The sequence below is a fragment of the Nothobranchius furzeri genome, chromosome 14 (genome assembly GCF_043380555.1).
Source record: "Nothobranchius furzeri strain GRZ-AD chromosome 14, NfurGRZ-RIMD1, whole genome shotgun sequence".
Classification (NCBI taxonomy): Eukaryota; Metazoa; Chordata; class Actinopteri; order Cyprinodontiformes; family Nothobranchiidae; genus Nothobranchius; species Nothobranchius furzeri.
Window position 1 is genome coordinate 12,543,730 of NC_091754.1, and position 14,237 is coordinate 12,557,966.

Below are 14,237 nucleotides of genomic sequence, written 5' to 3' on the forward strand. Positions count from 1 at the left end.
CCTTCCAAAAGTTCAACTTTTGTCTCATCAGTCCACGAGGTATTTTCCCAAAAGTCTTGGCAATCATTGAGATGTTTCTTAGCAAAATTGAGACGAGCCCTAATGTTGTTTTTGCTTAACAGTGGTTTGTGTCTTGGAAATCTGCCATGCAGGCCATTTTTGCCCAGTCTCTTTCTTACGGTGGAGTCGTGAACACCGACCTTAATTGAGGCAAGTGAGGCCTGCAGTTCTTTAGAAGTTGTCCTGGGGTCTTTTGTGACCTCTCGGATGAGTTGTCTCTGCGCTCTTGGGGTAATTTTGGTCGGCCGCCCTCTCCTGGGAAGGTTCACCACTGTTCCATGTTGTTACCATTTGTGGATAATGGCTCTCACTGTGGTTCGCTGGAGTCCCAAAGCTTTAGAAATGGCTTTATAACCTTTACCAGACTGATAGATCTCAATTACTTTTGTTCTCATTTGTTCTTGAATTTCTTTGGATCTTGGCATGATGTCTAGCTTTTGAGGTGCTTTTGGTCTACTTCTCTGTGTCAGGCAGCTCATATTTAAGTGATTTTTCATTGAAACGGGTGTGGCAGTAACCAGGCCTGGGCGTGGCTACAGAAATTGCATGCAGGTGTGATACACCACAGTTAGGTTATTTTGTAACGGGGGGGGGGGGGGGGGGGGGGGTGATTACTTTTTCACACAGGGCAATGTAGGTTTGGATATTTTTCTCCCTAAATAATAAAAACCGTCATTTCAAAACTGCATTTTGTGTTTACTTGTGTTATCTTTGTCTAACGGTTAAATGTGTTTGATGATCAGAAACATTTTGTGCGAGAAACATGCAAAAAAAATAAGAAATCAGGAAGGGGCAAATAGTTTTTCACACCACGGTATTTAAACGATTTAAGCATTTTAACTGTGGCGGCTCGTTGAAGCCATTAATGAGTCTGCGGTGAATGCAGCTCAAACACCCCATAATCTTAATTTAACAATAAACAACAAGACCCATCGTAGTCATGCCAGCACACATAGCTGGGAGAAAGGATTTTGTTTTGACTTGTGCTTGCTGCATGTATTCCGACTTGAGATGATCCTGACTGGACTTGTGTTCTGTTTTGAGTTTTGATCGTGTACACCACTTTATGTTGTGATTTGCACTGCGTACTTTAAATGTCAAATTGTAAAGACATTTGCATCCTAATGTGATCTGGTCGATACTAAGAATAGTTCCCTGTTAATCAGATTGTAGTGCAGGTCACACTAACGGTCAGCCACTCCACCCACAGAGAGCAAACCCGAGAAGCGTTAAAGCTGGGTTCTGTGGAGTAACGGCATTGAAGAAATGTCAGAGAGGATATTCACATTCAAACGGCGAGCTGAAAGCTACGCCTCATACCACGTACCCAATAGCCTTGTAGTGCTAACGGATAAGTAATGTTTTTAATATCTTCCTGCTCAGACTCACCTGATCGGGATCAGCAGGTGATACTAATCACTATTCAAACAGAGAATTGTCAAAAACCAACAGACTCGTGATGCTAGTATACCCCTGCTATTGCTACAACAAGCTAGCAAGGTTGGATGCTATGCTAATGACTTAGCTCCAATAAACTGTCCAATGATAATAAAAAATAGATTTTTGTGATTACTAGCTTCACAAATGATAAAACAGTTGGAACCCATTGGATCTAAAGACCCAACATGCTCACTGTGGGTTATGTGTGGCTGGCACTGTCCACGTTCGTTTCTGCTGAGTCTGCACTCCCAAAAAACATAATCTAACAAAGAACATGAATCTCTTCTTCCTCACGCCTGCCGCTGGCTACATCAGGCCTTACTGAACTCAACGACAACCAGCAGTCCGTCGACATGGAGAGGAGCAAGTCTCCAACTTCAGGTAACGCGCACACACAAACACACCTTGCTCGCTATGCGGATGTGTTTTAATCGCTGAAACTGTTCTGGAATGATGTCGACTTTAAACTGGAGTTGCAGCCTTTCATACATTCACTTTCTTAAGGTCGTCCTCGCTGGATGAAAACGGCGGTTTATGATCAGCCATGTTAGATGGAAATCTTTGATTGCAACAAAAGATTTTACGGTAGTTTTGGCGTCAGCATCTCTGTTTTATTTGCAGCTGTGTAGCCATCTTTAATATTAAATAATAATAAACACTGTTTTGCTTGTCCGATTGAATAATTGTTTAGCATCTGATAGCATAATAGCTCGTGCTTGATGCTGCATTCTTTAAAGAGACGTACTTCCTGAGTAAAAACGTGTAATAGAGCGTGGTTGTTTTTGTAAATGTGTTAAAGTTGATGCTGCATTTGTTGTCACTTGCATCAGAAATGTGTTTTTATATATAACAGAATGGAGCGCTGAGGAGCTCCAGGTTTTTTTTTAGAGATAAACAAACTATTAGATGGGTTTTTTCAGCTTGTTGGAGTCTGCACGGTTAGAGATAACAAAAGAGAAATGTGAGAAAGATAAGAATATTTTCAATCAAGACCTTTTGTATCTTAACACTTTATCTCTGTGGATTTTGAAGTTAAAGGTTACATTGAGAGACAGCGCTTTGTGTGTGTGTGTGTGGGGGGGGGGGGGTTAGATGGGCATTATGTGTGCAAAAACTTGTTCCACTGATTCGCCACAACATTATGACCACTGACAGTTTGCCAGAAGTCCTGCCTCGACAGAAGGGCCCTTAAAACAGGATGGTTGACTTGGCAAACACGTTTGGAAAAACTCAGAACATGAAATCTCTTTTTTCTTCCAAACTCACCAAGTATCTGATAGAAGCTGGTTGCATCATTAGATCACTACACAGTTGAATCTGCAGAAAAACTCAAAGGATCCTCAGTGGGTTTTCAAGAAAAGTGCATCAGGTTGAAATAATTGTCGAGTTGAACCAATTTAACTGCATAGTTGGGTTTGTCATCACCAAAATGAACTTAAAAGAACAAGTTACTCCTGATAAACTATATAAATGGGTGGATAATAGTCTTGTAGTCATTATTTTGGGCATTTTAGCACATCCTATTTAAATTGTAATAATTCAGCCTAAAATCATCAGTGCAGAGCCCTTTTCAGGTTAAAACTTGAAAAAACTAAAAATGCACACTGTGACGTTGCTGGTACACCACTACGTCAGCTGGGCTGGCTGTGGACTATAAAATAGCCACGTCTCAGGCTAATCCATGCCTCTGTAGCGAGTTAGATTAGGAAAAGGCAACTCAAGAGCCATGGGTTTGCAGTCTGTCACTCACTGCCACAGACCTACCCTCCAGGTCCTCCAGGCAAAGCCTCCTTGTGGCTGGAAATGTGGGCGGAGCAAAACTCCGTAGGTAGGAGGTAACTTGTTCTTTAAGGCTCTTATTCACTCATAATTTCATTACATTTGCTTGTGTCTCAGTATAAATGAATGAGTTTTTGAGTCATTTTCTGTAGAAAAAGAAACTCTTGCACTCCTGATTCAGGAAGTAGAAGTTAGCAGGAGGAGTGGGGGCAGAAAATGTTGGTATTTGAAGTCTTCTTCGTTAATATTCATGATATGCAGACATCTTGCATCTGATTTGCACACATCAGTGTAACTCTTCCACTGCCTCTGTTCGCTCTGCAATGCTGATGTTTTATCTCCACAAATAACACAAGCCTGCCATGTTGTGGAGTTGATAATGCTAATGATTAGCTTCGACTGAGACTTGCTCTGCTCTCTCCTGGAATCAACAACAGCCTTCATTGTCGGGAGCCAAGATGGTCGAGTCCATGAATGCTAATTTACAGTGTCATGTAGATCTGTGTGGCTTTTAGTGTATATATATATATATATATATATATATATATATATATCTTTTTTTTTATCAAAATATTTTCCTGTTGGCGGCCAAAGCAAGAAATACGAGTAGAAGCCTATTTTCATGTTTAGCTTGCATGTGAAACTCAAGAGTGACCGATTGTATTTTAGAAAATAATGAGATAAAACAATTTGTCAGTGAAACTAGTAGTGATGCATCTTATCTGATTCATTTATTTATTTAGCATGTGACTTTCCTAATGAATGCAAATTATTTGATAAAAAAAAGCTGCAACAAAAATGAGTAATTTAAAAAAAGACTCTTGTCGTCCATCTTCAGGTTTTTTTGTCATCTGCGTGTGTTTTTATTTTTATTTTTTATTATTATTAATGCTTTGGTCCAACACAGCTGCATCAAATTAATGGGTCATTATCAGGCCTCAGCAGACGTGGATGAATAGCTGACGGTGTGAATTGTGGGTGTTGGAGAAAGTAAACAGGTATAAGATGCAGAGATGCAGGGCTGAAAATGATGCTTGGGAAATGCTGACTCTAATTAACAGGTCAAACTTAAACTACAACTCATCATGGAGCCATGTTTAATAGAATTTCTCTTTCAAAAAAAATAAAAATAAACATCTGACAGCGTTTGTGAACTTAACAGCTGCAATCTTGAAACTATTTGCTGTCAGGGTTTAAAATCCCTTTTAATAGTTGCCTTGATGGTCAAATTATTCCATTCAGATTATTTTTGGCAAGGAGATTTTCACTTTGTTTTCAAGACCTCCTGAAATTGCAGCCAGTTTTTCTAAACTTTCAAAAGATTGATGTAGTTTAAACCTTTAACTGTCAGTTAAATTGAGTAAAACAATTTCCAGAGATTGCCTGGAAGATTATGTTTGAGGGCTAAATGTTGTTATGCTTTTAAACTGAGAAAAGTTATAATAGGAGTTTGTATTTAGTAAGTAAGTAAGTAAGTAAGTAAGTAAGTAAAAGTTTATTTATACAGCGCCTTTCACAGATATAATCACAAAGCGCTGTACAACCTGCTAAAGATCAGGGCAAATACCTCTAACCAATAAAAACATCCGAAAAACAATGGCAGTGATAAAGTAGAAAATAAAATCATGAGTATAAACAAAGTGAAGGTGTGAACTCAAACAAAGCCATCATTTTGAAACATTTAGGGAGGGAACGCCTGGATGAAAAGATGAGTTTTTAGATGATTTTTAAAGACCTCTACAGTGTTAGAAAGACGGAGATTTGAAGGCAGACTGTTCCAAAGTCTGGGTGCAATAGTCTGAAAGGCCCTGTCCCCTTTGGTTTTCAGTCTGGTTCGAGGAACAGCCAGGAGGTTTTCAGATGTGGATCTAAGGTTCCGAGAGGTGGTGTGTGGGGATAAAAGCTCAGATAGGTAGCTTGGAGCCTGGTTGTTAAGAGCTCTATAGGTCAGGACTAAAACTTTAAACTGTATTCTATATTCTACCGGGAGCCAGTGGAGGGACTGTAAAACTGGAGTGATGTGAGCTCGTCTGCTGGATTTGGTTAGGAGTCTGGCTGCTGCATTTTGGATGGCTTGAAGGCGTGAGAGGGAGGTTTTGCTGAGACCAGTAAAAAGAGCGTTACAGTAGTCTAAGCGTGATGACACAAAGGCATGGATGATTTTTTCCAGATCTGCAGTAGAAACCAGTTTACGGACTTTTGAAATGTTTCTCAGTTGAAAGAAACAAGAGCAGGAGAAGGTTTTGACGTGTGAGTCTAAACTTAAAGCTGGATCAAAAATAACTCCTAGGTTTCTAATGTTGGCCTTGGCTGATGGGCAAAATGAGGCAATTTCTTGCTCGATTTTTGGCTGAAGTTCTGGGGGTGCAGCAATCAGGGTCTATGTCTTGTTAGCATTGAGGACAAGAAAGTTGCTGGACAGCCAGTTACTGATCTGGGTCAGGCAGAGTACAAGTGTGGCCAGCCTGTCCAACTGGTGTGGCATAAAGGACATGTAGAGCTGAATATCGTCAGCGTAGATGTGGTAGGAGATGCCTGGGAAAGACAGAATGATGCCAGCTAGGGGAAGAATATAGAATGCGAATAGTAGAGGCCCTAGAACTGAACCTTGTGGGACCCCGCATGTTAGAGAGGCAGTGTCTGAAGAGAAGGTTTCGGACTTCACTGTGAATGTTCTGTTGGTGAGATAGGAAGAGAGCCAGTCTAGAGCAGAACCTGAAATCTCAGCCAGGGCCTTTAACCTGTTTAGTAGAACAGAAGTCTCACAAACACTAATAGGCCACAGCAAAAAAAATTTAGCTATTAGCATTTAATTATTTTTTGGAAGGGAAGAAATGAAAAGCCATAAAAATAGTAAAAAATAATCATTCCAGAGAATCCAGGCCCTTACTGATGTTGCTTTGAGCTTATATCAACATTTTCACACTGGTTCTTAAAGGTGCAATATGTAAGAATAAAGTAAGATTGATGACAAAGTCTTTATTTTGAATATGTAAACAGAAAGTAAAAGAACAATACTTAATAATAATAATAAATGAATGGCATCCTTTAGTCAAATTTGGTTACTGAAGTCTATTTTTCTATGTAAAAAATTACTTTCTCACTCACTGAAGACTGTTCTGAGTTTCACAGCTGTTGCCAGTTACCGATCAGTGCCAGAAGATTCTAGATGGCCAACAAAGATGAGTCATACACAGTAAGTTAAGTAGATAAATACATTATGATATCTGGTGATAGCACTCTTGGGTGTTTTGTAGTAGGGGCACTCACTACACTTTCTATGGTAAAATGTCCCCAGCATTAGAGGAAGTATGGTTGTTTGCCATGTTGTTATCGTTCTGACTGACTCGTTATAGGAAGTAAAACGCCACGATTGACTCATTATTCACTTCACACGTACATTTCACTGTAATATCGAGTAGTTGGTAATTGAAAAAGTAGCTTGAGATTTTTTTAGAGCTGACTATTTGCTTCTAATTCACTGTTAGCATTGTTAACTCAATTGGCCTGTAGCCTTCTTTACTCTTCTTTACTTCTTTAGAGTAAAACAAAAAGATGCCGTGGCTTCTTAGGGGTACATGAAATAACTTCTGGGTCCCTCCTGTTTACAGACTTCAGTTCTTTAAACAACTCTGGAGCTTTTTGCCTGCTGGTGTCGAATTACAAATGCCGGCGCTTCAGCATTAGCTCGCAGAGACCGTGGCACTAACTCACACAGTGTCTTTCATTTTTTGAGAGGACAAATACTGACAACCCTCCAGCCGGCTGAGAATGTAACCTTCCTTTCAACATGATTAGACTGTTTTGTGATTATGTCACTGTAGAATTCTTACATATCGCTCCTTTAAAGGAGATGATACATGGCTCTACATTATGACACTTTGCTAGTTTCTCTTCTCATGAGCCTAACAGCTCCTAATTTAATCACATTACTTGCCAGAACCTGCTTTGAGAAAACCCCAAAAAGAGCTTCTGTTCTTCATACTGCAGCCATCAGTTACATGGACACGTAAACATTTTCTGGATTTAAAAAATTCTATTATTTCTCTTTGCTAGCTCTCCCTCTGGGACAGTTAGTTCTCGGTTGTGGAGGACAGGCTTAGTGTTGAAACACTCGTGATCTAATGCCTCAGTCATGTTGTGGGAATGTCCAGATAAGAGGAAACCCCGGGGCAGACGTGGAAGAAAGAGAGGGAATTAAATTTGGCAGTCTGACTGATGGAGATGTTATCAATCAGTTGGAAGGATGGTGGTTTTATATTGTTTCAGGTCTCAAAGTGCCCTTGAGCAAGACGTTGAACCATACATTCCCCTGATGTCTGTCTTATAATTGTGTACAATAAAAAAAACGGAACTGTTGTGTGTGACAGACATTCCTGTCATCTACGTCTGGCACATTTTAATTTATTAAATGCATATCTACACATTTATCTAAACTACATGGACTAGGGGCGACTAGGGGCGACGGTGGCTCAGGAGTTAAGTGCTCGCCCTGTAATCTGAAGGTTGCAGGTTCGAGCCCCGCTCAGTCTGTCGCTGTCGTTGTGTCCTTGGGCAAGACACTTAACCCACGTTGCCTGCTGGTGGTGGTCGGAGGGACCGGTGGCGCCAGTGCTCGGCAGCCTCGCCTCTGTCAGTGCGCCCCAGGGCAGCTGTGGCTACATTGTAGCTCATCCCCACCAAGGTGTGTGAATGGGTGAATGACTGATTGTGTTGTAAAGTGCCTTGGGGGGTTCCAGGACTCTAGAAGGCGCTATATCAAATACAGGCCATTTAGATGAATAGGTCTGCAGCTCAATTAATTTATTTTTTTATTTTTTGGGGGAGGGGCTTTTTCCTGCCCTTTTTGGTCATTCGATGTGACTCAAATGTAGCACAGATGCCACTTGGATTAATGATTACATCTATAAAGATGCAATAAGTACGGATTTTTACAGTGAATCAAGGTTAAGGTCAAATTTGTTAATGTAGCACATTTCCTACAGCGAAAACTGCCCAAAGTGTTTCACAGAACAAGTTATGCTAAAACCAGACTCACAAATAATCACAAACCAGTCGGATGTCTCAATCAAGTTGGAAGGAAAGTTACATTGAAACTGATTTGCTTGTCAGCTGGCTGTGTGGTTGCCAGATTTTCTCCTTAGTCACTGTATTCAGTCTGTCCTCGCTTCATACTTTCTGGTTCTAGAGCCAATTATTTATGACTACACAAGGTTGCCAGGTCTGCGCAAGCAATTGCTGCTTTGCCTTTGTTGTAGTCAAACACCAGCCAGCAAGGATCAGCAGTGTTGTGGAAAGAATGGAAGGCAGTAAAATAGCGGCCCAGAAGCACAGAAAAGTTAAAGAGTTTTTGTTTCACTCGAATACCGGGTAAAGAAGGCTAGAGGCTAATGCTGAGCTAATAATGCTAATGGTGCATTAGAGAGAAAAAAAAGTCTGCTCAATTGGTGCTGATCGGTAGTCAACAACCAGCATGAAAACTCAAGAGGGGGAACGTTGCTGAGGGTGGACTTCTTCGTTCAATACATAGACTGCAGTACCTAAATTTGACCACATGATTTCATATTTACTTCATGCACCTTTAAAATTCAATAAGCTGTTTTTTTTTTATCGTCAAAGGACACTGGGCCTGTAGTTGACCTTTAATGGTCCGTACATTTGTTTTGGTCTGATTATGTGGATCATAACCAGTGTTGGGAGTAATGCGGTACAAAAGTAATTAATTACTGTAATGCATTGCTTTTTGCTGTAATGTGGTAATGTAAGGCATTACAGGGAAAGAAAATGTAATATTTACTCGGTACAATTGTCAGTAACGCGGTAATTACAATGCATTTTTAAACCCAGAATCAAGATGTGTTCCTTAAAAATTCAAATTGCGGGAAACCCGAAGAAAGATCTAGTATCTGCATATATTACGTCATTTATGGACTCAGCTTTGCGGGCAGAGAGGACGCCGCGGTAACGGCTCAACTACTCCAGCTGCGTCCTGCACGCGGCCGCTGTAACATTCACAAAATCGCTCCACTAAAACAAAATAATTCACTTGCGATCGTTCATATCAGCGCATATTCTCTGGTATTTTGTGCTTTTCTGACGTGCTTTACCTCAGCTGAGTTCATAATCTGTGCCCCGGTGATTTCAACTCATTACTGCTGGAGCGCCGCGCATGTGAAGATCCCTTTGGCTGATCGTTAGAAAGTAGGAAATCTAGGAAACAGTTTTTCTGGAAGACGTTGAAAACATGCAGCATGCAGGAAGGTTAGAGAAAGAAAGGGCCGGAAATTATTCAAATAAAATCAAGAAAAAAAGAAAAAAGTAGGTAGATTTATCCCCAATACACATTTTTACCAGTGAAAAGCAATAATGTATAAGAATTTAATATTTATACATGTGATAGAATCAGATCACCCCAGAAGTCAGTCCCACATCCAGGGCCATATCAAGGCATTTGGGGACCAAGGCAAATATAGGCTTGGAGCCCCCACCACCTCACTCCCTGCTCAGTTAATATAAGATGGCAGCGTGCTGAGAGTACAGATTGTTGTTGCTTTTATTTAATAAACAATCATTTTAAAGCACTGTTATTATTTCTGACTGTTTTTAACAGCAATCCTAGCTCAGACACCACATCACTTTCCACATATGTGTCATGAGCTCACTGAGCGTCAGATTACCAGATTCATATTGAAGTTGTTTTGGTGAAAGTAACAAAGTAATGCAAAAGTAGTGTAATGCCTTACATTTTAAAATCAGTAATATTGTAATGTAATGGATTACTTTAAAATGAGGGTAACAAGTAATAAATAATGCATTACAGTTTTGAAGTAACTTGCCCAACACTGATCATAACTCCAGGAGAATGGCCCAAACCGCCTTCTAACCAGCAGTCTTCATCAGAACCACGGGGGTTCCTGGGGGACTCCACTCAAGTGAATATGCTAGAAACGCCTTCCCTGGGAGGTGGCTAGGAGGGATTCTGACAAAAAGCCCAAACCACCCTCAGCTAGTTCTACTCCAGTTCTCTCCCAGATGCCCAAGCTCCTTACCCAATCTGTAAGGCTGAGTCCATTTATCTTGTTATTTTGGTATCTGAGCTCATTTTGGATCAGAGACATTATCAGTCACATTCAGAAGACACTGAATAAGATTAGAATTGGGAATATTTGGAGACAATACATAGTCTTTGTGATGTTGTATGAATGTATGTAGAAAGTGGGCTTCTGCTTTGGTCAATGAGATTTCGTCTACATATAACAAACCATTTCCCATTAATAAACCGGTGCAGCTTTACTAACACAACAGTCAACTTTTATCGACAGCATTTCCTAGTTCACCAATTTTCCCTCCTTGTTGTATGTTTTGAAATGCTGCTGACTTGGAACCATTTAAATCAGCCATTTAAATTGGCTCAAGAACAAATTAGCAAAAAATAACAAACTAAATCATTATTTTTTACCAATTTTTGAATCAGAACAACAGGGTTTTGATGATCATATCAACATACTGCTATTGGAACAAGAAAAGGATTGTTTGTATTTCATTTTGGGGTGGTCATAATGTTCTGGATGATGAGTGGATATGAAACTAGGGATGCGCGAGTACACCACTATCTGTATCTTTATCTGTTCAACCAACTAAATTATCTTCATCTGTATCTGTACTCGGAAAGGGCGTGGCATAACCCGGAAGTGGGTGTGGTTTAACCGGAAGTGGGTGTGGTTTAACCGGAAGTGGGTGTGGTTCAATACATTATTTTAAGTCTGAAATTGATATGGAATGATCAGAAGTTGATATGTGTATTGTTTATTTGAAAACTATTTACAGAGCAGCCTCAGAATTGAGATTAAATATTTTTGATCACAATAGTAAAGGAACTGTTTCAGAACAAGTGTTTCAATAACATCAGAACATTAATATTTAGGTGCATGGATTAATACATCTGAACTCATGCAGTAGGAACTAGGAAATATGAAATGCTAGAACCAGACACAACTTTATATATATTTTTTAATTTTAATTTGATTAAACTGATTTTTTTCTTAACGTTCTTGGCATTTTCCCACACAAAGTTAAACAAAGCAATGTTGATTAAGGTGTGTGCGTCTGAGAGAGATAGAGAGGGTGAGAGGGAGAGAGATGGAGTTAAAAAATAAAAAACCCGACCAGAGCGGAGGTAGTGAGTGACTGATGCAGCACATCAGCTCTGTCTTGTCAAACGCACCATGTAAGTTACGAAAAAAGTAACTTTAAATATTCAACTGAAAAAGAGGCGAGCTGAAGAAAACCTAGGGAAAATTGAAGAAACGTGAGCAACAGTGAAGCAATCACAGCGAGATCCATTACTGTCTGTGTGTGTGCGTGGATGAGCCGGACGGACTGAGCTCCCGGCCGGCTAGAGAGTTTTGTGTGTAGGGAGGGGCGGGCGCTCTATGTGACTGGCCAATCACAGAGCGTAAAGACGGTCAGTTACCCAATGAGGATTTTCCTTCAGCGCGATTACAGATATTTCCGAGGTTTACTCGTTTCATGCTCGTATTCGTCAAAAATGCTTTATCCGTACCGGATACTCGTCTGAAACGACTCGTTTCAGACGAGTATCCGGCTCATCCCTATATGAAACCATCCATTTGTTTGGAAACACTACTGAGCAGTTACTGCTGCACACCAAGGTCTTACAATTAGTCACCTTTTTATTTTTTTCTAATTGATTTCAATAAATTAAACAGGTCATACTTTATCCATTTTTCTTTTTTACAAAAATGTCTTTAATTTAGATTTTTGTTGAAGTCATTGGCTGTAAGCTACTGACTTAAAAACCAAATGTTTCTTTTAAAGGCCCAATGTGTGATATTTTTACCAGTTTACTATCAAATCCTGTTTCCTGTTGTAGTGAAATAGAGTGATGTAACGATCTAGAGTTGTATTTTAATATACTGTAAGTAGATCTAGTTTTTATAATCAGAAGAATAGGTTGTTTTTATCATCAGGGAGTTCATTTAACACTCTGTATTGACCTTGAGACAAGAAAAGAGAGTTGGGATCGTTTAAGAGTTTTATTATAAATTCTACAATCTATCAGGACTAACTCTGTGTTGTTTGGAAATGAATGTGATGTTTGATGTGTGTGTGTGTGTGTGTGTGTGTGTGTGTGTGTGTGTGTGTGTGTGTGGTTGGTTCAGACTCCTTAGGCTGACGTCATTGAATCTGGTAGTCTTTGATTGTTATGACTAGATATCACGAGGCTTATAAAGTGATGACATGAGCTGCTATTTTGCCGTGTACGTACCCAGTGGGGGGCCTCCCAGGTAGATCAGGAAATGCCAGGTCTGAAGACCTCGGATGTGCGTTGGAGCTGGTCGAAACCGCGGTCACAGCGTTTCAAAGCCCGTCTGAAGGGTCGACCCAGGTAACAATCGGCAGCGTCAGCAGGTGCTCTGATTTTGAAAGGATGTCGTCTGGTTGTTAAACGACGAAAATCTCCAACTTCACAGTTCTTAGTTTAAAGAAGAAAACACATCTGGCCAGGCTGTGCTTCTCTTTGGGATGACAGTGAATAGAACTGAAGTCAAAATGGAACTGAGCTTAAAATGGCGTTGCCTTGTTTTATATCTCTGAATTGTTGATAAGTTTTAGTAAAGCGGATTGGATACTTTAAGTCAACAAGCCAGATTCTCTTGCGGCAGCCGAAGGCTCTGATTGGTTGGAGCAATGTGTCATGCGTTGCCATGGGGATGAGTGTCAGTCTGTCTGTGCATGTCGTCCTGTTTACTCATTAAACACATAAATCATGACATCTTTATTTCACAGATCATTCACTTGATTATCATTGATCAACATATGTTTTGCTTAATTTTTAATCACAAATAAAGTACTTTGATTAAGTAAAAGCGTTCTTCTTCTTTCTTCTGGAATGTAAACAGTCTGAGGATCAGACGACCTTGGCGTTTTCTACACGGGTGTAAATGTGTACAGGGGCAGCGTTTAGGAGCTGAAAATCATAACTTCATAACGTTACACTGTTCACAAACTTGTCCTTTTTCATTAATATGTCTCACCAACATCAATTCTAAATATTCCTCTCAACTTCAAATTATACATTTTTCAATACATGAACTGTGGTTGCCGCTCTATGGTCATCCACCATCTTAAAATACAGTAGCTGTTTAGGGACATACGAGCTCCACGTTACCCGTTTGGACTATGAGTGTAATCTGAAAGAACCAGCAGAGGGCAGCAGTGCGCCCTGGAAGCATGGAGTCTGCTAATGGGCCATTCCCATCTGTACCGGGTCGGCCCTGGCCGTGTAGCATAGGTTGTTTACATATCTAGGTGGCCTGGTATTTTTCCGGGCCAACCAAGGCTCATTCTCAGCCCTCTTCTCGAGGGGGTCTGCTTCAGGCCGACCAGGGCCAACACACCCACTGCTGACAGCAAATTCACACCTTCCATTAGAGCAAGCCTCTGATTGGTGGGTAGAATCAGCCCACATGGGCTTAAGGCAAGGATGTGTGGAATCAACCGGGCCAGGCTGGGGCCGACTGGGGCTACCCGGCCCGGGCCGACCCGGTACAGATGGGAATGGCCCATAATTAAACTAAGAAATAGAAAAGAATAGCTACACCGTTGCTGTATTTGTTAGTTTGAATAAAAAAAAAACATTAAATCAAAAGACACATAAAATGTGTCTGTTCGTCATCATGTCCAACACAAGGAAGCTGCATATGTTCAGACCCCCGCCAGATATTAGCTGGACGCCAGCCTCCGATTCGTGTCTCTGACTCCCAAACTCACCTCAAGTTGTTTACTCGTCTTTTCCTAGTACCAGAACTCCCGATCCGGTCCCAACGTGTCTGTTCCAAAGTACTTCTAGTCAAGTCTCCTCTCTTCCTGCAGCTAGCCAGTGGCTAAATCAGCATTGTTTACTTTATCTCCACAACACTTTACTAACAGCGATG

General features: G+C 40.5%; 1 protein-coding gene across 22 annotated transcripts in view; it reads left to right on the top strand.

Moving 5' to 3' along the window:
- The window catches only part of stxbp5l (syntaxin binding protein 5L), a 210,037-nt gene that overhangs the window by 143,427 nt on the left and 52,373 nt on the right, over positions 1-14,237 (top strand). For all 22 annotated transcript variants that reach the window (XM_015966780.3, XM_015966783.3, XM_015966784.3 and 19 more), the window contains one exon: positions 1,816-1,881. In XM_015966780.3, the coding sequence (XP_015822266.1) occupies positions 1,816-1,881 (66 nt within the window). The remainder of the gene's footprint in view (positions 1-1,815; positions 1,882-14,237) is intronic.